Source organism: Schistocerca americana, chromosome 3 (assembly GCF_021461395.2).
Source record: "Schistocerca americana isolate TAMUIC-IGC-003095 chromosome 3, iqSchAmer2.1, whole genome shotgun sequence".
Classification (NCBI taxonomy): domain Eukaryota; kingdom Metazoa; phylum Arthropoda; class Insecta; order Orthoptera; family Acrididae; genus Schistocerca; species Schistocerca americana.
Genome location: NC_060121.1, coordinates 911,347,475 through 911,374,973, shown reverse-complemented (window position 1 = coordinate 911,374,973; position 27,499 = coordinate 911,347,475). Strand labels below are relative to the sequence as shown.

At 42.7% G+C, this 27,499-nt stretch overlaps 1 protein-coding gene across 2 annotated transcripts in view; it reads right to left on the bottom strand.

Annotated features, from left to right (window-relative positions):
* Positions 1 to 27,499, bottom strand: part of LOC124605540 (methenyltetrahydrofolate synthase domain-containing protein) — a 141,989-nt gene that overhangs the window by 82,701 nt on the left and 31,789 nt on the right. For both annotated transcript variants that reach the window (XM_047137295.1, XM_047137296.1), the window contains one exon: positions 26,503 to 26,707. In XM_047137295.1, coding sequence (XP_046993251.1) covers positions 26,503 to 26,707 — 205 coding nt within the window. The remainder of the gene's footprint in view (positions 1 to 26,502; positions 26,708 to 27,499) is intronic.

Here is a 27,499-nt window from a genome sequence, read left to right as displayed (position 1 = left end):
TGCACGACCTCCACCTCCGTTCCACTGCTATGCCTCAGTGTTCTGTGCCATGACATTCACCTTATCCACACACCGTTTTGAGTGGAGTGACTATGAACAGTGAACTTTCACACATTCCGTCCCACGTTCAACATCATTTCCAACACTGTGCTTCTGGACAGCCCGCACCTCCGCAGCCTTCCTGCAACACAGGTGGGCACGGCTCTGATCATATGTCGAGCTTTCCGCGGACTAACACACATTCTCAAGCTTTAAACTTTTTCTCACCTGTCACCCACGTGTCAGCTTCAGTCAAGCTTCTGTTACCGTTCTCGGCACATCTTGGTGCCTCATCTGTGTCGGTCTTCCGCGATGCATCAATCCAAACATACTCGCAACGTGTTGAGCTTCCGCAACCGCAATCGACACATTATGGTGTCTCACCCGCGTCGGCCTTCCATGTCACGACGGATCATGCTCAACCACAACGTGTCACCTTCACGCTGCCTCCCAAACAGCCATCGTTGCCACATCCCCTGGAGGCACACTCTCCTGGAATACTACAGCAACAGCAGCTCGTTTCAGGCAGTGCCCCGACGAACTCAACTCAACCTGTTCTTCCGAACATTCTACAATGCTTACCAATGCTGCCGCCATTTAATCCCGACAGAGCTACAACCAGGTTCAAAATTGCGGACGAAGTGTTCGACCATTACAAACTCAATGAGTCAACCAGGTTTCTGTGCCTCATCATCCACCTGCACGACCAGGAGGACTTGATTGCTGACCTGGTCGACGCCCCGGACTCATCTACCCGGTACATTCTAGCCAAACAGACAGTTCTACATCGGCTTGCACGCTCAATTGAGGCAGCAATACAGCAAGTGCTACACGTCGAGCAACTAGGCAACGACAAACCTTCCCAGCTCTGAGGATGGCTACGTGCCCTCGTCAGCGCCGATCTATTCGCTGACACAGCTCTCCTCACCATCTGGTCAGATAAACTATCTCCTCACATCTGCTTTGCTCTGGCTCAAAGGCCTCCTAAACCTGTCGAGCAAAGAATGACAATTGCTGACAAACTACACGATGCATCACTGCTCCATTTCGCCAGCCACAGCCCACATGACAAGTTTCAGGCTCAGGCTCATCGCCCTGCGGCCAGACGCAGCCGGGGCCGTACTGTGCCGACTGTTCCGCTCGCTCCAGGAAGCAGTAAACAAGCAACTGGGACGCCACCGGCTCTTCCCGCAGTCACGCCCCCTCCTGCAACTGAACCTGCTGCGGCCATTGAACCTCGGCCACTGCCACTGGCAACAAACTTTCTGCAGGAAATGCAACTGCACTATCCGTACTGTTACTTCCACACACGGTTTGGTGAGGCGGATCAGAACTGCAGACCACCCTGCTACTTGCCAAATGCCAATTGCACGTAGGTTCGGGTTCCGCCTCCTGCGCACAACATGACAGGCACCCCCCAGTGCTCCATTCTGTCCCAGAACGACTGGATAATTGTGGACAACTTTACATTAAAGACATTTCATTGGGATAACTTTTCCTAGTGGACACAGGCGCCGATGTTTCACTGCCGCCCACGTTCTTAATGTTGTAGAACATCTGCCCTCATCATACTTCACTGCAAGCCGTGAATTCAACTGAACTACAATGCTCGGGTTCAACTTCACATGTCGTCTCACTCTCCACAAACTGCAAACTCGAGTGGACTTTTTTAGTGTGTGAAATTGACAAACCTATACTAGGCATTGACTTCTTGCAACACCACAAACTTTCACCGGACCTAGTGCGAACCACTGTGTTTCGCCATCCGTCCAAGACTCACTTTCCCTGTGCTCCGTCGAGCAACCCCCCACCCCTCTGTGACACATCGGTCCGGGCTCATCTCATCCGTACATGCTTGTCTCTGTTGACGACGTTACAAGAAACCAAGCATAAGTGCCCTGTCGAGCTTGAACACGTCACTCGCCTATGCAAGAAAAACTTCGAGCTCTCCCTCCGGCTCCATGAAACACAGCTCCAGCTCTCCGATGCAGCAAAGGAATTACAGACACTAGAGCAAGGACAAAGCAAGGTCAGTAAGTGCGTCGAATCTGCTTGCAATCCCAGCAATTGAGCCCCCAGTGTATTTACCTCCCACTACCCCTCGCAACTGTGCTATCGAGACTGCCATAACATGTTCTGACAGCTCCGCAGGGCCACACCCCCCTAACACGGCAACGTTTGACACTCAGCCGGACACAAGTGCGCATGTGTGACGAGCGTCACGTGTTCCCGAACTGACGGCTCCTACCCTGCCGCTCACGGACAGCACCTCAAACTATGCAACTTCGGTTCCTGTGTGCCGCCATGTGACTGCAACTGACAACACAAACAGTGCACTCGCGCCAAGCGTCTCGCCCACGACCGTGCGCCACAGGTCGCACCCTAAGACAGTGGACTCACTAACGGTTACTGAGCTCACCTGACCATGGTGCCACTGCTTTGAGCCGCTGGCCATCTTGTTGCGTTGACTCCTGGGACACTTCGCCACCTCAGCTCCTGTCGGATCCGCTGGGTGTCTCTGAACACCAAGACCATGCAGCGCCTGCCCTGCCCGCCACACACTGTAAACAAACCGCCTCCTGTGCCGCCGGCAACATTTCTGTCACCACCAATGGCACGGTTCACAAGCTTCACCTCACGCCAGGTCCCCCGATCTCCAGTAAATCACGTCGACTTTGTCCCGAGCACCTCTCTGACTTTAAAAAACAGGTTTCTGAACTACTAAGCTATGGTGTCATTGAACCTTCTGCCAGTAGCTGATCTACGCCCATACATATGACACCCAAGAACGATGGGTCGTGGCGCATGTGCGGAGACTACCGTTGACTAAACACACGAACAATTATGGACACCTACCCCATACCCAACATTGCCGACTTTACCAGTTCCCTCACATGTGGAACCACGTTCTCTGTCACTGACTGCAAACGGGCCTACCACCAGATCCCCATGGCACCTGAAGACATCGAGAAGACAGCAATCACCACCCCGATCGGGTTATTTCAGTTTCGATTCATGCCCTTTGGTCTGAAAAACGCAACCCAGACCTGGCAACACTTCATCAATGAAGTGCTATTCGACCTAAAATTCTGGTTTGCATATCTTGATGACATTCTTGTGTTCAGCTACTCCGTCGAGGACAACATTCGACATGTGCAAACCGTTAAGAACACTCTCGCGGCAGCAGGCATCGAGACCAACCAGTACAAACTGCAGCTACATCAACCCGCTGTCACTTTTCTTGGTTTTCGGGTGTCTGCCGACGACATTTCAACGCCCCCTGAGAAAGTACAAACAATACTAAAATTACCCAGACCTGCATCATTCAAAAAGCACCGGCGCTTTCTGGTGACAGTTAATTACTATCGCCAACATCTGTCTCGGGCTGCAAAGATTCAGGCTCCACTGACGGACACCTTGGCAGGCACCCACACTTCTGGACCTCGGCCCATTCCATGGACCCCTGCTATGACTGACTCTTTCACTGCCCTCAAAAATCTTCTTGCCGAGGCCTGCACCATTGCGCATCCTCATCCCAATGTGCAGCTTTTCATCACCACAGATGCGAGCGATACTGCCATCAGCGCTGTCCTTAGCCAGACAATTGACGGCCAAACTTCGCCTCTGCAGTTCTTCTCATGCAAGCTCACCAATGCACATCGGTAATATTCCGCATTTGACAGGGAGTTGCTCGCGGTCTACGAAGCAATCAAGCATTTTAAGACTGACGTTCAGGGACACCCTTTCTATGTTTTAATGGACCACAAACCCCTGGCTGCGGCCATTACAAATCTGCCAGCTAACCCGCCTCCTCGCCGTTTCAGATACATGGACTTCATATCTCAGTTGACCACCGATGTCAGACACATAAAGGGTGCTGACAATATAGCTGCTGATTTTCTTTCATGAGTCGACGCCATCCATTCACTGTTAGACCTCTCTGAACTGCCTAACCTCCAACCCACCGACGAGGAGACACAAAACCTGATTTCAGACTCTATCTCTTCACTACACTTCGTCCTCACCACCTTCCCTAGCATTTCTGGTGAAATCTGGTGCGACGACAGTACGGGCACATTATGCCCCCTCATCCCAACCATGCTCCATCAAGCTGTCTTCAACGCATTGCATAATTTAGCCAACCTCGGTGTTCGTGCGTCCGCCCGCCTCGTAGCAGAGCACTTTGTGTGGAGAAATGTCAACAAGGACTGCCAGCAATGGGCACGCTCCTGTGTCACGTGCCAATACTGCAAAGTACACAAGCACACATCACCCCCCCCCCCTTCCCCCTCGGCACCTTTTCGATCCCTCCTGGGCATTTCCAGCATATTCATATTGACATTGTTGGCCCTCTCCCCCCCTCTAATGGCTTTCGTTACGTTCTCTCATCTATCAACCGAACAACTCGCTGGGTTGAGGCTGTCCCCCTCCCCAATATTACGGCAGAAACTGTTGCTCGAGCTTTCGTCGAGTCATGGGTATCGCGTTTCGGATGTCCAGCTATCATCATGACTGACCAAGGTAGACAATTTGAGAAGGCCCTGTTCAACGAGATTTGTAACACTTGCGGCATCTGGCACATCCATACCACAGCATATCACCCGCAAAGTAATGGGCTAGTTGAGTGCTGGCACTGCACTTTCAAGGCGGCTCTTCGATGCCATGACTCTCTATGGATGGAGGCCCTTCCCCTTATGCTACTCGGCATTCGTGCGATCTATAAGGAAGACCTCAAAGGCACAATAGCTAATTTCGTATACAGCCAGAACATTGTTCTCCCTGGGGAACTCGTGAGCCCTTCTGCTTCTCTCCCTCAGTCTGACTTACTTTCCTTCGTGGACCACATCATATGCCACTTCATCAACCTCCACATCCCTCCACCCGCCAGACATTCCTGCCCTAAGTTCACATCCTGAAATCTCTGGACAATTGTGAGTACATCATGCTCTGAGATGACACTGTCCGTGTTCCCCTCCAACCTCCATATACCGGCCCATACAGAGTTCTCCAGCGCTCAGCCAACACCTATGACATCCAGATGAAAGATTCAACTGTCACAGTCTCTCTCAACAGACTTAAGCCTGTTCATGTCGAGCCTTCTTCTACCCCCCTTCAGGCCACAACCACGCCACTCACTGTCGTGGCTCACGACGCTCCGACCACTCCCTCCAATCGAACTTTCACACTCAATCGAGTGACTTCCAGCTCCAATCGTCGAGCTCAACTCCGATCTCGCCCCCTACTCCGGTCTCACGCACTCCGTTGAGTGACCCCATGCTCCCACGTCGAGCTTACCTACGATCACGCCCTTGCCGCCGGGCCCTTCACTGGTCCCTTCGACCTCTCCCCCATCGTCTGCCTCGCCCTGTCGAGGTTTCTCATGCCCCACATCTTGAACCTGCCCTCGCTTGAGGTGTTTGTGCCTGTTCCCCCTGACATAATCTACGATATCTCTATAATACTACGCAATGATACACTGTTCATCGTGTGTCTCCCTTCATACGGTGCTCATGACACAACCACCACCATTCCCTGCCACCTGGTGAAATGTGTTCCCCTCTTGCCCGATGTTGACCTGGACATGCTTTGTGTGTTCACCACGCCCACCGGAGACATCATCGTCGTCTCTCCGCTCCACCTACAAACTGCTGGGCTACCTGTCACCGCACGACCAGTATGCCCAGTACGACGCCCGCTGTGCTTCAACAACTTCCAGGTTCGGTGGCCGAACCTTCCTTCACGACATTTACCCACTCAGCTCCCCGATGACGCTGTCGAGCTGACCGTGGTCCGGCTCCCGCGTACCACCCCTGCCAACGCCTTGGTCACCCCCCCCCCCCCCCCCCCCCCCCGGCCCGGCCTCTCAAGAGTACTCCGTATATGTTTGTCTCTAGACTCTGAGCATTGTCTTTGGATGCTAAGGTAAGATTATCTTTGCTCTCTTCCACCATGTTCAGTTCTTTGTAAGCCTTTGATGTGTTTAGGTGAATAAACGAACTACTGCAAAATGGGAGTGTTGTTTGGTGTAACCGACCCAAACTTCTCCCTTAAGTGCTTATGTGGATGACCTCGCAATTTCCATTACTTAGAATCAATTTCCAGTTTTTGCACCATACAGATATCTAGTCTAAATCATCTTGCAATTTGTTCTGATCATCTGATGACTTTACATGATGGTAAATGACAGCATTATCTGCAAACAATCCGACAGGGCGTGACAAAGCAAGCTGGGATCTCTTTGACTTCCTATCATTTTGCCACCTGCCTCCTTAAATTCATTTTATTTTCATTTTTTCCTAATTACCTTTAACATGCATGAGTATAATCTGCACTTCCATAAAAGAGAAAGGTTGGCCCTCACTCTTAATGAATATAGCACCAGTTCTAATTTTGTGCTTAGTTTTGTGTATGAAATTAATTTCTTAATTTATTTTGACCATTAATATCTTTATTATAGGGTGAAATCAGTAATTGTTTTGTGACTTACATTCTATTGTTGACTTATAAAACAAATATAAATAGTGTGCCAACTACAAATATTTGGAAGAAGAACCACTAGGATTCTTAAAGTATTTATTTGGCTCCATTTGAAAACATATTAGCAAATCCAGCCCTTAATTAATTCCAAAATAATTACCAGATTTGTCAAAAGCATGGTTTGTGTAACTATATCCGTTAATTTCATTATTTAAACAAATAATTTGACCTGACCTTCATGATAGAAGGAACTGTTGAAGAGAAGGAATTTTTTGATGTATTCAGTTAACTTAATGAGTTATGTTTTAATTGTAGTTTCTGTAAATAAAATATTGAACAATGGATAGTTTCCGTACCTATTACTGTGAGGATGTATAAAGAATGGATCTTTGGCCTCTACACCGTCACTCCATGGCCGATTTTCAGTGAGAAATTACGTACTGTTTCAAGTACCAACAATGCATCAAGTGAAGAGTGGAATTAGTGTAACACAAATAGGCCATGGGTTAAAACAACGACAGTGTCTGTTCAATTTATTTGAGAAATAGTGTCACACATACCTTATTATTCTGCAAGAACTGTGAACTATGTGGTTAGGTATTTGCTGCTCACAGATGTTCAACAGAAAACTATTGTAGCAGTATGTAAATGTTTGTCTGCAACCTATTAATGAGGGTTATCAACTTTCACCAACAGTAAACTGACCATATAACTGCGTAATATAGGTGCGGGGTTGTGAACAGTGAAAGTAAAGAGCTGTGAAACACAACTGTGCAACTGTCAGCTTCATCATTTACATTAATCAGTGTTGAACTTTAATCCTCCATTTTTCAGCCAGTATAATAATTCAGTATGTTGACACTGAGGACTACCAATGAAGAAATAAAGCAGGTGAACGTCACAAGGGCTACTCAGACTGTCTCCTAAATAGTTTATGTAGATCAGGAACAACAGGCGGCCTATAACAATTCCTTGGAGAACACCAGACATTACTTCTCACTACGTAGCAGAAATACTGAGTCGCAGATAGGCACAACAGAAAGACTGTCACAAAATGAGCGCGCGCGCACACACACATACACACACACACACACACGCACGGACGCACACACGACTGCAGTTTTGACTATCACTCATTGTGCCCTGAAATAAGAAATGCTGAAACCAGATTACGAGCAGCAGCACATGATGGGAGAGGCAACCTGGTGGGGTAAAGTGGAGGCTGCAATGGGGAGGGGGAGAAGAAGGGATAGTACCATAGGGGTGAGGGTCGGTAAAGTGCTGCTAGTGAGAGCATGCAGGGACGAGGAGGAGAGAGGGTTGGGCAGCTAGGTGCAGTCGAAGGCGAGATGGCGGGCAGGGGAGAGAGAGAGGCACTAGCAGAAAAGGAAAGAAGTAAAAAGACTGGGTGTGTTGGTGGAATAAGAGGGCTGTGTAGTGCTGGAATGGGAACCGGGAAGGGGCTAGGCGAGTAAGAACAATGGCTAACAAATGTTGAAGCCAGGAGAATTATGGGAACATACAATACATTGCAGGGAGAGAACCCAACTGCGGAATCCAGAAAAGCTGGTGTTGGTGGGAAGGATCCAAATGGCACAGGCTGAAAAGCAGTCATTGAAATGAAGAATGTCATGTTGGCCAGTGTGCTCAGCAACAGGATGGTCCAGTTGTTTCTTGGCCACAGTTTGTCAGTGGCCACTCATGTGGATCGATAGCTTATTGGTTGTCATGCCCTCGTAGAATGCTACACGGTGGTTGTAGCTTAGCTTGCAGATCACAGGACTGGTTTTATGGGTAGCCCTGCCTTTGATGGGATAGGTGATGTTTGTGACCAAACTGGAGTAGGTGGTGGTGGGAGGATGTATGGGACAGGTATTGCATCTAGGCTGATTACAGAGATATGAGCCATGACACAAGGGGTTAGGATCAGGGGGTTGTGTCAGGATGAACGAAGATACTGTGTAGGTTAGGTGGGCGACGGAATACCACTGTGGGAGTGGTGGGAAGGATAATGGGTATGACATTTCTCATTTTGGGGCCCAGTGAGGGATAGTCGAAACCCTGATAGTGAATGTAATCCAGTTGCTCCAGTCCTGGTTGGTACTGAGTCACAAGGGAAATGCTTCTCTGTGGCCAGACAGTGGGACTTGGTGGTGGGTGACTGGAAAGACAAGGCATGGGAGATGTGACTGGAAAGACAAGGCATGGGAGATGTGTTTTTGTACAAGGTTGGGGGGGAAGAGATAATTATGGTCTGTAAAGGCTTCAGTGAGACCCTTAGTATTTTTTAGTAGCATCACTCATCACTGCAGATATGATGGCCACATGTGGCTAGGCTGTATGGAAGGGACTTCTTGGTATGGAATGGGTGGCATCTGTTGAAGTGGACGTACTGCTGGTGTTCGGTCAGTTTGAATGGGCAGAGGTACTGATGTAGCCATCTTTGAGGTGGAGGTCAACACAAGGAAGGTGGGTGTGGGGTTGAGTGGGACCAGGTGAAGTTGAATAGGGGAGAAGGTGTTGACGTTCTGGAGGAATGTGGATGGGGTGTCCTCACCCTTGATCCAGATCCCAAAGATTTCATCAGTGAATCTGAACCAGGTGAGGGGATTAAGATTCTCAACATTTAGGAAGGATTCCTGTAGATGGCCCATGAATAGGTTGGCATATGATGGTGCCATGCAGGTGCCCGTAGTTGTACCTTGGATTTTTTTGTAGGTAATGCCTTCAAAGGAGAAGTAACTGTGGGTGGGGATATTGTTGGTATTGGTGACTATGAAGGAGTTTGTTGGTTCGGAATCTGTCGGGCATTGGGAAAGGTAGTGTTCAATAGTGGTAAGGCCATGGGCTTTAGAGATGTTAGTGTAAAAGCAAGTGGCATCAATAGTGATGGGTGAGGCACTGTGTTGTAAAGGAACAGGAACAGTGGAGAGTTGGTGGGAGAAATGGTTAGTATCTTTAGTATATGTGGGTAGGGTGCAGGTAATAGGATGAATGTGTTGCACTGCGAGAGCAGAGAGTCTCTCAGTGGGTGCACAGTAACCAATGGCAACAGGGCATCCTGTATGGTTGGGTTTCTGGACTTTAGGAAGCATGTAGAAGGCAGGAGTGTGAGGAGTGGTAGGGGCAAGCAGAGACATGGATCACAGGGACAGGTTCTAGGATGGGCCTAAAGTCTTGAAGAGAGACTGCAGATCCTGCTGGATTTCTGGAACAGGGTTCAAATGGTTCAAGTGGCTCTGAGCACTATAGGACTTAACATCTGAGGTCATCAGTCCCCTAGACTTAGAACTACTTAAACCTAACTAACCTAAGGACACCACACACATCCATGCCTGAGGCAGGATTCGAACCTGCAACCGTAGCAGCACTGCAGTTCCAGACTGAAGCGCCTAGAACCACTTGGCCACAGTGGTCAGCTTGGAACAGGGTCACAATGGCAGGGTTTTTTAGGTGGATGAATCTGACAGGGGTTGAGTCCTTCTGACAGGTAATCCTTGGTGTTCAAAACAACACTGATGGAGCCTTTATCAGCAGGTAGGATTATAAATGTTTAGGTGGTGGATTGCTGTTCTCTCTGCAGATATAAGGTCAGTTTCACATGTTGAGTGATTTTCCCACAATGGTATTCTGCTGCCCACCTAACCTACGCAATATCCTTGTCCATCCTGACACAACCCCTGATCCTAACCCCTTGCGTCATGGTTCATATCCCTGTAACAGACATAGATGCAATACCTGTCCCATACATCCTCCCGCCACCACCTACTCCAGTCTGGTCACAAACATCTCCTATCCCATCAAAGGCAGGGCTACCCATGAAACCAGTCCTATGAATGAAACCAGTCCTATGATCTACAAGCTAAGCTACAACCACTGTGTAGCATTCTACACAGGCATGACAACCGATACGCTATCTTTTGTGGCGGCGTTCGTAGCGACAAACAATTCGCTGTAGAAACGGCTTACGAAGTCACCGCCACACTTTTAATAGCGGGCCGACCGGTCCGCTGGAACAGTGAACAGAAAGATGAAAACCCAAACACTCTGATTAAATAAAAGTCGGTACTTATCTTTATTGACGAAGATACAGAAACACAATAGTCAACTCCGTGTCTACAGAGATCTGTCTAGTTCGAGTCGGAGCGGCTAGGTCAGCGTCGGCTGACGACAAACAACAACTCTGCTGCGATGAACACACAACTGACTAGCAAGTACACAATTCGGTGGCGAGTATACAACTGAGCGGCGAATACAGAACTGTCCTAGCGCTCGCGACTCCAGCGCTTAAGAAGCCAGAAGCCAGCGGTGGCGCGCGCAGACTTGCGGCGATTTCCTGTCTCGCTGGCGCTGCTTATGCGGACGGCGTCCGAACTTTGATGCTGCCAACCTTTTTGGCAGCGGGCTCGGGTGGCATTACTGGCTAGGATATAACACTATCTACCCGCATGAGTGGCCACTGACAATCTGTGGCCAATAAACAACTTGACCACTCAGTTGCTGAGCACACTGCCCAACATGACATTCTTCATTTCAATAACTGCTTTTCAGCCTGTGGCATTTGGATCCTTCCCACTAACACCAGCTTTTCTGGACTGCACAGTTGGAAACTCTCCCTGAAATATATTATACATTCCCGTAACCCTTCTGGCTTCAATGTTTGTTAGTCATTGTCCTTACTCACTTAGCCCCTTCCCTGTTCCCATTCCAGCACTACACAGTCCTCTATTCCACCAACACATCCAGTCTTTTTACATCTTTCCTTTCCTGCTTGTCTCCCTCACTCTCCCACCCTCCGTCTAACCTTTGACTGCACCTAGCTGCCCTAACCTCTCCCCCCCTTGTCCCTAAACCTTCTCACTAGCAGCATTTTACCGTCCCTCACTGCTATGGTACTATCCCCCCCCCCCCCCCCCCCCCCCTGCAGCCTCCTCCTTATCCTCACCCAGTTGCCTCTCCCATCACGTGCTGCTGCTCGTACTCTGGGACAGTCCTTTTGTTGTGCCTATCTGCAACTCAGCATCTTTGCTATATTTTAAGTAGCAACTATTCTTTTCATAATATTGTTACATTCCATCCTGGATTTTTCATTGTTTGATTTTGTTAGATATTATTTCTATTTTACTTGATTGTTTTCCATCACTTATTATCGACTGTGACATTTCTAACAGGAAATCATGTTGTTGTTGTTGTGGTCTTCAGTCCTGAGACTGGTTTGATGCAGCTCCCCATGCTACTCTATCCTGTGCAAGCTTCTTCATCTCCCAGTACCTACTGCAACCTACATCCTTCTGAATCTGCTTAGTGTATTCATCTCTTGGTCTCCCTCTACAATTTTTACCCTCCACGCTGCCCTCCAATACTAAATTCGTGATCCCTTGATGCCTCAGAACATGTCCTACCAACCGATCTCTTCTTCTGGTCAAGTTATGCCACAAACTTCTCTTCTCCCCAATCTTATTCAATACTTCCTCATTAGTTATGTGATCTACCCATCTAATCTTCAGCATTCTTCTGTAGCACCACATTTCGAAAGGAAATCATGTAACTAGCATATAACTTAGACAATATTCTCTAGGCACAAAATTTAATTAGAAGTCACTTATGAGGAACAGTGTCAAAAGCCTTCAGGAAATCTAAAAATATGGAATCAATCTTATGCCCCCTATCATTTGCAATCAAAATTTTGCAAGAATAAAGAGCTAGTTGTATTTCATAAGAATGATATTTTATACATCCGTGTTCGCTATTTGTCAATAAATCATTTTCTTCAAGATGACCATAATGTTTGAGTACAGTATACAGGGTGTCCGATTTATCTTCACCACCCTAAATAACTGTTTGTTCAGATGCAAATTACAAAATGTTTCAAGCAAATTTTCTTCAGCTGGCAGGGGGACATCAACCAGCATGAGTGCCTTTGTTGCAGCTTAGTTTTTTTACAAAGATATGAACAGCAGTATGGCTCTTTTAAATGGCACCCTGTATTTTTTATTTCATAATTCATTTCCTCTTCTAAAGACCTATTCAAAAATGTATCACAGCATATCATTCACTGAAACACAACATTATTAATTACATAACACAACATTGACTTTGAGCCTGGGATCACAAACTCGTCAACTTGCTGGAGTTCTCAGAAAACAAATGAAAACCAAGTAAAAACATAAAACAAATTGACTTTCACTCTCCTGTACCATTGCCCAGGAGTAGAACATTCAAAGGTGCTCGAAGTGATGCCCCTGGACACCGATACACCAGTGCACTTGTTGAATGATAGAATTATTTACTGCTTCCAGTATTGCCTGCTGAAGAGAATTACAAGCAAGCACGATACATTCCTGCATGTCCTCTGGAGTTGTTGGAATATCGTGATAGACAACGTCTTTAATGCATCCCCAAAGAAAAAATCCAGAGGATTTAAATCAGGAGACCTAGTAGGCCAAGTAACTGTTCCTCCTTGACCAATTCACCTGGCAGGATACCTGCAGTTCAGAACACGATGTGAACTCAATGCACTGTGTGCTGGACATCCATCTTATTGATACCATATAAACATTCTGGTTCTTAGCGGCACTTCATCCAGAAGAGGAGGAAGAATTTGTCTGAGGAAGTTGGCATACGCAGTGCCATTTAGACTACCACTGATGAAATAAGGGCCAATAATTGTAGTACCAAGCATCCCATACACGACATTAACTCTCCATTGATGCTGATGTTCCACCACTCTAAGCCATCGTAGGTTGTCACTGGACCAGTAAAGCATGTTCCTCGTATTTACCTGCCTTTTGTTTGAAAAGGAACATTCATCGGTAAATAGAACATTGGAGAAGTAGTTTGGGTTGGCAAGGATTTGCTGCTGTGCCCACTGACAGAACTGTACACGATTCTGTAAATCATTCCCATGCAATTCTTGATGTAGGTGTACATGGTAATGATGGAACCAGTGACGTGTAAGAATACGATGATTTGGATACGAGGATTTGCTTCTGTGCCCATTGGCAGAACTGTACACGATTCCTTAAATCACTGCCATGCACTTCTTGATGTAGGTGTACATGGTAAGGATAGAACCGGTGACGTGTAAGAATACGATGTACACTGGTTTTAGAAATGCCAATCTCATGTTCAAGCTGCCATGTGCTCACATGTGGATTCATAGAAATGGAAGCGAGAACAGTAACTTCGGCAGCTTCGTCTGTGCGAGTGCTATGATGATTGCGTTGTCATGGGTTGAAACTTCCAGTTTCCTGAAGCATTGCAACAAGATGAGAAAACATCCATTGGGGATGTGGGTTCTTGTTAGGATATCGCGCTCTGTACAGTTCTGCTGCCTGCGTAGCACTTTGCTTACCTTCAGCGACAACAATAAAAAAGATGTTATGTCGGTGCAGTTTGTAGGATGGACAGCCTTTACTGTATGTCTACTCTGCACAACAGTATTTAAAAGGACTAAACTACTGTACTAAATGTACCTGTACATAAGAAAACAGTATTGCAATTACTGTTCTGCTAACTTACATTCCCCACAGATGAGTAGCATTTCTACCTTCTCTTCATTGGTGTACATTCTACTCACACAACTCTTCAACTGACAATGGTTGACAGAATGATGGGGGTGCGTTCTACTTATATTTACATTTGTCCTCTACGTCAGCACACAGGTGTGTTCCAATACCCCGAGTACCTGCACAAGCGCTGGGAGCATCAATGTCAATGTTGTGTTATGTAATTAATAACATTGTTTCTAAGTGAATGGCACACTGTGATACATTTTTGAATAGGTCTTTAGGAGACAAGATGAATTACCGAATAAAAAACACAGGGTGCCATTTAAAAGAGTCATACTGCTGTCCATATCTTTGTAAAAAAATAAAGCTACTACAAAGGCAATCATGCTTATTGATGTCCCCCTGACAGCTACAGAACATTTGCTTGAAACATTTTGTAATTTGCATCTGGACAAACAGTTATTTAGGGTGGTCTAGCTAAATGAAACACCCTGTATGTTCCAAAATCCGACCAAAAATTAACGTTAGAGATATTGGTCTGTCATTCAATGGATTATTCCTGTTTCCTTTTTTGGTTACTGGTGTGGCTTGTCAGATTTCCAGTCTTTGGATATGGATCTTTCTACGAGTGAGCAGTTGTATATGATTTCTAAGTATGGAACTACTGTATCAGCACACACTGTTCTTTTTATTCCTTCTTCTTCTTCAGTTTTCGGCCTGGAAGTTGACTGGTATACAATCTAGACCAGAGGAGCCTTGCGTTTCTTAAGTACTTTAAGCTGCTTTGCTACACCTAGGATATCTACCTCTAAGTTACTCATGTTGGCGGTTGTTCTTGATTAGAATTCTGGAACATTTACTTTGTCTCTTTTGTGAAGGAATTTTGGAAAACCATGTTTAGTAACCGTGCTTTAGTGGTACTGTCATCAATAGCATCACCATCGTTATCGCGCAGTGAAGGTATTGATTGTGTCTTGTCACTGGTGTACTTTACATGAGTCTCGCTTCTGTTTATGGGGATCAGATTGATGTCAATGTGTCAGTAGACTACCTGATGAAAGGTCACACGAAGAAGCAATTCTTGAGACCAATACATCACCTGCTCTTAGAATCACTGTGTGGGTAGCAATTACTTATATAAGAGACTGGTCTGATAATTGATGAAAAGAAGCTGTCTGCTCACCAGTACATAGCAAGACTGGGAAACATTTTTGTAATACCCTTCATGATTCTGGTACCAAATGGCATATTTGAGCAGAATAATGAAAGACACCCTGCCTTAAGGAACACATGGGTCCTTGACTGGGTAGCCTGGTATCCACATTTGTCACCCATGTCTGGATTGCCATGGGTCAGCTTTCAACTAGCAATCTTCATTAAATGACGTAGCAGGTGTTTGAGGCACAGGAAATGTTCTTAAGGATGATATTTGAAGACTGTTTGCTTCCATGACTTCCATGCCACAACAAATATAACAGCATATTCATGCCCATTGGAGTCACATCAAATACTGATGTTAATTATGGACAACAATCCCAAACTGAATGAAGGTTAATTATTTTAACAAATCTGTGCATAACATCTCCACTAGAGATGGGTCATTGGTGAACTAATGGGTCTAAAGGAATGGTTCACCAAGGTGAACGGAACGAGCGAGGAACAAATTCTCAATGGCGCGTTGGCTGGTCTTGATCCAGCCTCAGTCCCATTCCCATCTGTCTCGGTCTCGATCACGGCTCTCTACTTATAGTTCCCGGGAACAGGAAATGGTCGGTCTTGTTCCCAAATAGCACGTCGGCCGGTCTTGTTCCAGCATCAATCCCATTGCCATCTGTCTCGGTCTCGGTGTCGCTTGGCTGGAATCGTCCTACGCGTGGCCACTCGTCACAGTTCCATTGCCGGCTGCTCATAGTTAGTTCAGTATCGAGTTGTTGTTGTTCGTTTTGTTCACTTCGCACGCCCATTCTAGATCTGTGTCAAACCTTTTTTGAATTCTGAGCTTCTGGTTCTTTTCTTATTCTATTCATCATCCACGACTGGTAATTAAAATGTATTTTATAATTACTTAAATTACATAAAAATTACATAGTATGTAATACATACATACTTTCAGGTAACAAAACGGTGTATCAGCTTACATCACTATTTCGATAAACAGCGGAAGAAATACTTGTAAAAAGGCAAGACTTTTTGTTATTACACATGCAAAGGATGTCGGCATGTCACACACGAGTGGCCATTTTCCGTCTTTTTTTGATCCAAGGTATAAGAGTATGTTCATTGCTATGGAAGGTAGACCGACTCACAACCGCATGAAGCCCACGCTTTGTAATTGAGTGTATGGTGTCACATTTTGTAACTCCTACAATATTATTTCTGTGGTACAGGGTGGCGCACGAAAGATCGGCCCCGAGTACTAGACTGCTCACTGTCGCCCACCAATCATCATTTATTGTTCCAAAGTTGTTTGCATTATCTTATTTGTTATTTCTTCACTGCCTAATTATTACATGTTTATCTGCTCTGCTCGGAGTGGTCAACAAAATTGGTGAACAGTCTATACGCAGAGCTGGATTTCGTGCGCCACCTTATATTATTCCACTGCGATCAGCCGCATAACACTACGGTTGGCTAAACAAGATGTTTTGCAGAATCATGAAAATTACAAGTGTGTAAGAATTCTGTTATGAATGAAAACTCTGTACTCCAGGGGGAGGCAAGCCCCCGTCTTCACGCCTTCCATCTTCAGTCACCTACGCTACTAATTTTCAATTTTTCATAAAAATCGTATACCAAGCACAATGAACTGTGAACAAGTAAAACTGAACAGTTCCCAAAAAAGAACGCTCACCAGTGAACTAGTTCCCAAGGATGAATGACTATGCCCATCTCTAATCTCAACAAAGTTCATAAATATTGGGCTGGTGCTTCACAGTGTAACAATCTCCATTTCCTGCAATGTTGATAACTATGTGTATAGATAAACTGTAAGATTGCTGACAGACTGGACAACATGCATTCAATTTTGAGAGGTTAGAAACAAGCACCACAAGGTTCAGTACTGTCACCGTTACTTTTTATTCTTTACATAACCAATGAGCCAAAACGTTATGACCACCTGTTTAATAGGGTATTGTTCCAAATTTCAAACATAGTACAACAGAGATTCTGCCTGGCATGGATTCCACAAGTGTTTGACTAGATTTCAGAAGTGTATGGCACCAAATGTCTATGCACAGGTCAAGTAATTCCTGCAAATTATGGATGGTGGTTTACGGGCACACAGCTGGCACCCAATGTGTGTTCCAATGGGTACAGATCAGGAACATTTGCTGGCCAAGACATCAATTTGAGTTCTCTGCAATGCTTCTCAAACCACTGTAGCATGATTCTGGCTTTGCAACATGGACAGTTATCCTTTTGAAAGACGTTATCGCCATAGGGGCAGACATCAAGCACAAAGTGATGCAAGTGGCCCGCAATAACGCTTCACTTTGCCTTTGATTACTACCACAGAACCCACAGAAGCTCAATTCAATGTTCCCCATTGCATAATTCTGCCGTCACTGGCCTGCATCCATGGTGTGACGAATATGTTTCGTGCAGCCATTTACCTGGATACAGTGTGTAAGGACCCAACAATTGACCAGGTGTAATAAGAAATGTGATTCGTTCAACAGGTAACACATCTCTGTTGATCCACAGTGCAAACTCAGTGATGCTGTGCTCACTGCAATCATAACTGATGATGTGGTTTTGAGTTAATGCAGGAGCACGTAGGGGTTGTGTGATGTGGAGCTCCATGTTCAACAATGCCCTTTGAATGGTGTGTTCTGAAACACCTGTGCCTGCACCAGCATTGTACTCTGTCATTAAATCTGCTACAGGTCACTACCTATCCTGGATTACAGTGGTGGATCCTCTAGCCTCTACATTTTGTGATGAGATGTAATCTTCCAGTAGCATAATATGGCCTACTCATTATTTCACCATCCTCCAATCACTTTCCATATGTGCTCACAACAATAGTACGCCAACAGGCAAACAGGTTTGCAGTTTCAGAGATTCTCACTTTCAGCTGCAGCACCACAACAATGTGTCCTTTGTCAAAACTACTTATATCAGTGGATTTCCGGATTTGCGTCCCGTATCTTCACTATAATGTCTGTCCATTCATCTCTCTTCCGCTTACATTTTTTCCTCACTGTGTCACATGCCCTCAGCACCACCAGAAGACATTCAACCTCACAATGGGCAGTGGTTATAATGTTTTGGCCCATCAGTGTAAATGATATGGTAGAAACTGTAAACTAAGAACTGATCATATATTCTTTACACACATTTCCAGTACTAACCAATTAAACAGTGAAGGACTAAGACATGAGGATGTGTCATTGAAGTCTTTTGTGATGGGAACTTCATAAAATCTTCTCAGTTTACAAGCTGCATCACTACCAATAAAACACTTGAGCTTTTTATAGCTGCCTCCATCATTGTCACCATGAGTTAAAATCACTGTCTGTCTGGTAGTCAGTGATTTTATCTTCTGATGGTGATGGTGGAGACAACTATCTAAAGCTTAAGTTCTTTGTTTGCAGTGACGCAGTTTGTGAACTGAGAAGATTTTACTGAGGAAATGAGGATGTTTGACAAAATTTAAAGAGCTAGCAAATATATATTTTGGTGAAAGCAATCTTTTCATAAATGGAAGTGAGACAATATACATGAGAATACAAGCAAAATTAGGTAATCAAGGCTGATGATCAAGCCAGGAGATACATGTTTTTCTAAAGTTCATTGCAGTAAACAGCTGTAGCTGATGGCTGACAGTTGTACATGTGGGATGATCTTATAAATAAAACATGTTCAAAAATGAGCACAAATATGTTTCTCCTCCATAAAAAATCTGTCAACAGCAACAGGTTACTAAAAATGCACAAAGGCCACACTTATCCATACAGTTTACGTCATACACAAATGCGGGGCAAAAAATACTGAATATAGTGGGACTGTGTGAAATAAGGTGTCCAGAATCTGGGGAAGTTTAAACACAATGTGGTGGAGAGCTGCTGTAAGCAGCGCAGACAAGTGAAGATGCAATGCATAGGAATGGTTTTGGGCTCTTACTGTCTAAAAACTGCAAAAGGAGTTTACTAGAGTGGAAACCAGTGTCAGAAAGGATACTAACCGAACTCTTTAGAACAAATGTGCAAAATATCACTTTAATTCAATGATATGCACCTACTGAAGTGCCTGAAGAAGAATTAACAGATTTTTTACAGAGCTAAATGGTGTCCTTATGCAAACTAGTTGCAGAGACATAAAAATTTTAATGGGAGAGTTGAACGCTTAAGTCGTTTCAGAAAACGAAAGGCTTGAATACGTCATGGGTGTACACAGCATTGGGAACAGAAATGCAGATGCTGAACTGCACACACTGAGCATGGCCTAGTCATGGAAACTGCCGTAAGATAACATAGATCTCACCAGATCAAGTTCCTGAAAATCAGATAGACCATATAGCCATAGGCTATAAATTTTGACATTCTCTGTAAAATGACAGAAATAAGAGAGGAGCAGATGTTGGAAGTGACCACCACCTAGTTTTAGCTGAGTTCAGATTGAAGACAGTGGCAAATAGAAGCAAGCTCAATCACAGGAGAAAATTAAGTAAAAAGTGGCAAGTTTAGAAGACCAACATATAAAAGAAACATTTGCCTTTGAACTACAAAACAGATTCCAGGTACTCTCCGACAAAACCTTTATGTAGGAAGGAACTGAAACAGGTTGGCAGAAACTTAAAGATAGCTATCTAGATGTTGGAGAGAACATATCAGGATTTAAGACACATCACAGAAATGAATGGATCTCTGATGATACCTGGAATGACATTAGCCGCAGGAAAAAACTAAAAGTTAAATTTTTGTAAGACAAAAGTGCAGAAGATTGATGTGCATAAAGAATATATGGAGGCAAACAAAAGATTGAAAATGAGAATAAGGCGAGATAAAAGGAAGTGGATATATGACCAAATGTGAAATATGTTTTATTCATCTCACAACGTACACAATTTCAGAATATGTGTCTGATGTACAGGAGACATGTCAAGGTTCAAATCTGCTAATTTAAAATTTTGTCACACTTACTTTGTAGAGCGTTTACTTACTTGCAATTTGTCAAAGTTACAGTATTTACATATACTATTATCATAAATTTTTATTCCATTTTAGGCATCCACCTCAAAGTATCACTTTGTCCTTCATGAAATCTTCCACAGAGTGGTACCATTGTTCAATTAGAAAATCATGGAACTTGCTTTTTAAAATATTTATCTTTATATTCATTATGTCACACCCTTTTATTGTGTTGTGAATTTTCATGGCGGTATACTGAGGAGTCTGAGCATGCATTTTTAAGTGATGAGAGGTGAGCATAAAGTTCTCTTTATGCCTTGTGTCATACGAGTGTTCAAAATGATTTTTTTGTATAGATCAGCTCTGCTGCGTCAGAAAAGAATCACCTCAAAGATGTGTAAAGAGGGGGGGACAGTTAATATTTTTAGGTCTTTAAATAATGGTCGACATGATGCCCTCGGCTGTGCAGAGCATATGTTGCGAATGATTCTTTTTTGGAACTTTAAAATTAGTGTAACATTTCCCGAGTTTCTCCAAAAAAATTATTCCATATCGAATAACTGATTCAAAGTAGCTATAATATGCTATTTTCCTGGTGGCCATATCAGTGGCACAGGCTAAAATTTCCATTGCAAATGTAAGGTTGTTTAATTTATTTGCTAGATATTCTATGAGTATATTAGAATTCTAACTCAAAGTTCTGTTCAAGTTTATTCTCAGGAACCTGACTGAATCAAGTTCTTCCATTTTTTGATTGTTGTGAGTTACACAGATTTCTTCAGTTCTTGAATGTTTGGTTTTAAAACTCATCATGTGGGTTTTTGAAGTGTTTAGCCTTAAGCCATTTTGACTGCACCATGTTTCCAGGTTACTTAACATATTCATGACACTCTGTGGTATATTGTCAGAATTTTCATTTTCAATTAGGGCAGAAGTATCATCTGCAAACAAAGTTAAATGAGTATTTATATTGAGAGGCAAGTCATTTACATAAAACAGGAATAAAATTGGTCCAAGGATTGAGCCTTGAGGAACACCTTGTGACACAGTTTTCCACTCAGAGAAGTGATCTGCTCCATTTGATGTGATTACTACCATTTGTTTCCCCTCCAAGAGATATGATTCAAACCATTTCAAATCAACATCTCTTATTCCATACCTGCTGAGTTAGAAAAGCATCAGGGCATGGTTTACATAGTCGAATGCTTTTGTAAGATCACAGAATATTCCTGTGACCTTAGCTTTCTTACCTGGTGATGAAGTAATTTTTTTGATAAACTCATTTATCACATCTACTGTGTTTTTGCCTTGGTGGAAGCCGAATTGGTTATTTGAAATGATATCATTCTGTGTGATGAAGCTTTGTATCTGTAAAACAGCAATTTTTTCAAAAATTTTTGATATGACGGAGTATTGAGATGGGGCGATAATTTCCCATATCATATTTTGAACCTTTTTTAAGCAATGGTTTTACTTACGTGTGTTTCAAAAGATCAGGGAAGTAACCTTCTTCAAAGGACTTGTTTATTATGAGAGAGAGAGAGAGGATGAGCTATTTTGTTGTAAACTGTTTTAATTATTTTGGTGGGTATCCCATCCCAGCCAGCAGTGTTTTTGTCTTTTAAGGAGAGTATGACATTTTCAACAAATTTTGCTGAGACTGTGTTGAATTTTTTGAGACATTCACTGGTATCGCCTTTTAACCCAAAACCATTTACTTTCTACTCATAATTTGCTATGTCTAAATCAGATTTTGCTACATTTATGAAGTACTCAGTTATTTGAGCTGGATTTACAACACATTTTTCCTTAAGTTTGATTTCTAAAATGTCTTGTTTATGATTTCGGACACCTAATTCAGACTTAACTACAGATCATACTGCCGTTGTTTTATTTTTCTGCCCTAGAATGAATTTGGTATTTGCCATTTGTTTTGAAGCTTTCACAACTTTTATTAAAAATAGTTTTATAGTTTCTAACATATTTTACAAAATCAGGATCTTTGTTGTACTTCAGTTGATTGTGTAGCTTCCTTTTCCTCTCACTCGATATTTTTATTCCTGGTGTGATCCATCTTATCTTACTTGACGTTTTATTGCAATACGATCTTGGTGGGAAAGCTTCATTAAATACTTCAAGAAAAGTGTTTAAGAATGTACTAAAGTTATCATTTGTTGAATCACCATCCATGAAATACCACTTAACTTTACTTAGTTTCTCACAGAATATTTCAATATTTGTTTCACAGAAACTTCTTTTGATATATGTTTTTCTTATATTATGTTTATCAGTTTTTGCCAGTGAGACAAATGAGGCTGAGTGATCAGAAAGTCCTCAGTCTAGACAGAATTTATGTACATTATCAAAGTAGTAATTTGTTACAATGTTGTCGATGCATGTTGCTGAGTGAATATTTTCTCTGGTGAATTCCGAAAAATTTAGTTTAAAACCAGACTTTTTAATTGAATCAATAAATGTTGTTGATTCTCTATTGTCATTTGCAGTGTTTATATTAACACAGTTATCAGCAGAGGCAGCAAGACAGGGAAATATAAAGGAGCTGTACAATACCACCAAACAACTCTCAATGAAGAACTTTAGACATGATGGCCAGTTAAGGGCAAGGATCGGATGATGATTACAAAGCAACAGGCACAGCTACAGAGATGGGTGGAGTATTTCAAGGAGTTGTTAAATCATAAAGACAACCAAAAGGAACAGGTGAGCGATGTTCCAGAGGAAGCTGAAGCAGATCAAGATAAAAATCTGCAGTGTCCCACAATGGGTGAAATAAGAAGTGCTTTGAGAAATCTAAAAAATGCAAAGGCTCCAGACCCAGACAACATAGCACCGGAACTGTGAAAAGCCGATATTAAAAAGCTTTGTTGAAATGCTCCATCCCTAGCTAAAGCATATTTGGCTTGAAGGGAAATCACCAGGAGTGCAGAGTGGTAAAGTTCCACAAAAAAAAAAGGAATTTTTTTGGATTGTAACAACTGGCCGTCAGCACCCAGTGAGGCCCTAACCAGAATTATTTTAAATAGGATTAAAGATTCAATCAAAAATTGACTGCATAAAGAACAAGTTGGTTTTCAGTCACAAAGCAGTCATGATGATCTTATTAATACTCTTAGGATCATATTAGAGCAAAGCAAAGAGTCAAAGCAACAATGTACCTGGCATTTATCGGTTTTCAAAAGGCCTTCAATTCTGTGAAAGATCAAGTTTTATGGCAGGTGTCACCGAAGTATGGTATACCACAGAAGACTCTAAACATCGCCAAAGACCTGTATGATTGCTACAAATGTTGTGTATTCCACAAGGGAAATCTGACACATCCAACAGAGATAATAGCCAGAGCCCAGCAGGTTAGCACTTTGTCATCAACTCTCTTCCTACTTGCCCTTGACTCATTTATGAGAAGAGCCAGTGCGTACAAGAGATGAGGAATCCAATGGGTGATCCATAGACATCTGGATGATTTGGAATTCACAAACAACATTGTTTTATTAGCTCAAAGGCCATTAGGTATGGCATTCCGTCGTGCTGACCACTCAGCCAACAACATTGTTTTATTATCTCAAAGGCTGACAGATAAGAAAGATAAATTAAACTCAATGCAAAAAGAAAAAGAAGTTGCTGGGCCCAAGTTAACATAAGTAAAACAAAGGAAATAAGAATAAATTCTCGTAAAATGGAAGTGCCACTGCTTTTAGGGGAGCAGCAAGTGGAGATTGTCAATTCATTCCTGTATCTGGGTAATGTGTTGATAGAAGATGGTGGAGCCAGAGAAGATGTGAAGAACTGCATGAAGAAGGCAAATGCTGCCTTCATATAACTGTACCCAATATGGAGAAACAGAAACATCACATGCAAAACCAAAATTCATATTTTCAATACAAATGCATTGTCTGTTCTCCCAGAAACAAAGATAACATCGTAATTACAGAGCTTCATAATGAATATCTGGTGGCCAGAAAAAATAAATAATGAAGATCTCTGGAAAAAATGGCTCTGAGCACTATGGGACTTAACATCTGTGGTCATCAGTCCCCTAGAACTTAGAACTACTTAAACCTAACTAACCTAAGGACATCACACACATCCATGCCCGAGGCAGGATTCGAACCTGCGACTGTAGCAGTCGCGCGGTTCCGGACTGAGCGCCTAGAACCGCTAGACCACCGCGGCCGGAGAAGATCTCTGGAGAGAAACAAACAAGACACCTATAGAGGAATAGATACATGATAGAAAGTAGAGGTACATGGAGGAGGATGGTGGAAGGGGAAGCAAGGAGAGTTGGCAAGACCTGGGTGGAACTGAGGGAAATGGCCAAAGACAGAGATGCATGGCGAGTTCTCTTGGGTGTCCTGTGACCCCATAGGGGTCAAAGGAATTAAGGCGTGTAAGCAAATGTCCAGAAAGTAGGTACTGATTTGGAAAAAAAGACCCTCCTTTCTTCAATCCAAAATTTATTTTTACAAGAAAGAGCATTTCTTAAACTATTTTTCTACATAGCTGTCACCGTAGTTCAGACATAAGTTATAGTGAGAAATCAAATTTTCTATGTCCTACTCACACCAAGATGGCACTAGTGAAAAGAGAGAGTGTTTTTTGCATCATTTTTTGCTTGCTGAATTCCTTCCCAGAGGTGAATGCGTCAATGTAGTACAGTATGCAGTTCAAAACAAAAGTCGTATAATGCTCAGTCAAGGCATTGAGTTGCTTCAAGACAGTGCAAGTCCCCTGTTTGCTGGTGCCACTCAAAACCTTATTCAACAATTCAACTGAGAGCAGTTCATTCACCTGCTGTACAGCCCCAGTCTCACACCTTCTGTCTACTACTTGTTCTTGAACTTGAAACATGATTCTGGAGGAAAGTGCTTTCACAGCAATGACAAGGCAAAAAACAGTGTTCAACAGTGGCTCTCTTCACTAGCAGCATCTTTCTACGAAGAGTGTTACAGTTTTGTGTTGTGAACATTTTTACTTAACAACTTAGATGACACTTAAATGTCTCTGTTTTATCAGACACAGACTGTTACATGCTCTTTGGCACAATGACAGTTTTTGTCATTGTTAAGCTTTACTGTGTAGACTTTTAATACACTATTGTTTTTGAACAAAGAAAAATCTGTATTGTTGCGAAATAACTAAACAAAGAGGGCATAGAAAAGCTGGTTTCCCGCTACAGAAACTGCAGAAGGAGGCTATTAATTACATTAGAAATATATCATGTAAGTAGTACTGCAGAAATAAATTTAAATAATTTCAAATACTGACTGTACAGCTATGGATAAATATGTTTTTAAGAGTAACCTTTCCTGCTTTGCTGAACGAAGATGTTAACAATACAGCATTAAATTTACAGAAAACTGTTATGTACAGAAAAAAATGCTTAAGTTAAGCAAAAAATAACCTGAAAATGCTGGATTCATATTTAATGATAAATTTCCATGCTGATCAAGAACACAAAAATATGGGCTTCTTTCAAACAAAAATTAAGAAGTCACCTGATCTTGGCTTCTTGTTACAATGTAAGGGGATTTTTAGCACCAGTTCACGAGGTTTCCATGATACTTAAATGACAGATTGGAATAAAAGGCAATTATTCCCTTGGTAATTTATCTGCCACAAAATAATAAATTGTAAATATAACATACAGAAGTATGCAACGGTGCATTGCAAACTTTACCTGAAACTTGAAATTTGTCTGAAGCTAGAAAACTGCTTGTAGTAAGTGTAAACATGAAACTATTACATGTTTCTGTTAGATGTGTCTTCTATAAATATCAAATGATTTGTTAATTTAGAACCTGAGATGTCCAGTACCACTGTAAAGGTGATCAACAGATGAAAAATTAATAAATGAATTTGTCCCTTACATACCAGGAAGTGCTAATGATTGGCAGTTGTCAATCCATGAGCTGGCACTTACATTAAAATAGTTAGTAGGACGCACTTGCTGTTGCCCAACTGTTAGTTACCCTATGTGAGGAAAGTTCTGTGTGCCGGTTGTCTGTGAAAGCACAAGCTACATCCTCTGTGTGTTTGTATTTCACTATTTGTATGTTGTGTTTCAGAGGTGTAGAGAAAGAACCAGCCGAGTATTTGCCTAAACAAATGGGGAAAACTGACTAAACACCATACTCCAGCAGGCCAATGGCCATTGTTTCCGGAATATAGATTAGATCCTTTTCTGGCTCAGTTCCCTGTCACCTCCATTTCGTGCATTAAGCAATATGAGTAGGTCGAATATATGCAGAAATGCAAGTTGCCAATGATACTAGTCTAATGAAAATCTAACAAAAGCACTTATAAAACTCATAACATTAACGTACCTTCTTTTGAAACTGCAACAGAGCCAATAATAACTAAATCAACTTTGATCTTGGCATCCAATCCAATGGGTTTTCCATACAGCTCAAGTCCTTTTCGAGATGCTCCAACTCTACAATCTTTATTTGATGCTCCCACTGGCAACTGTATTTGTTTTAATAATCCATTGCGTAAACGTGGTATTGGCACTAACACAGTTTTTCCTGCCTGTGGGGCAAAATGAAAAATAAAATAAAACTCATCATACAGATGAGAAACTAATGACAGTAATTTAAATAAGATGAGAATATTTTCATTATTTAAATAAGAAATATACAATAAAATACAAAAATCACATTAAAAATGGGATTAAACATTTCACACCTTTGGTTCATGACATGGTAGTTGTCCCAAAATCCTTTAACCACAATTTCACGTTTATTGTTTGTATGCTAACTAGTTCATCATTATTAACTTGCAAAACACCTCCTGCACTCCCTATGTTATCAGTGCCTGAAGAGTTCAACTGGATCTTGAACACTAGGGAAGTATTTCTAAAGATGTTCTACCGGCAAACTTTTTTCCAAGCAAGATAGTTCCCCAGTATTCTACCAAAAGAAATCCATCTTGCTATTTGCATAATCTATGATTGAATGTATGTGATTGTTCCACTAAGTAAATCCACAAAATATTTCCAAAGTATTTGAATGAAATGACTAGCTCTACTGGTTAATCATGATGCCAAAAACTACTGGATTTTGAGTTTTTAAAGTCTACTACTGTGTATTTATACTTGTTTGCGTCACTTGGATACTTTTCCAAGACCAGACTTCATAGTATTATGATTTTTACAGAATATACCCACCATTTTGATAAATGTGTCACATATGAAGTGTGCCAAGATTGTAAATAATATTCTCCGAAAAATTTATTAACATATTATGCACAATCCTATCATACATTCTTGGGGCACAATTAAATTAATTTAGCATCTGTAGTGACTCTTCATTCATGACAATA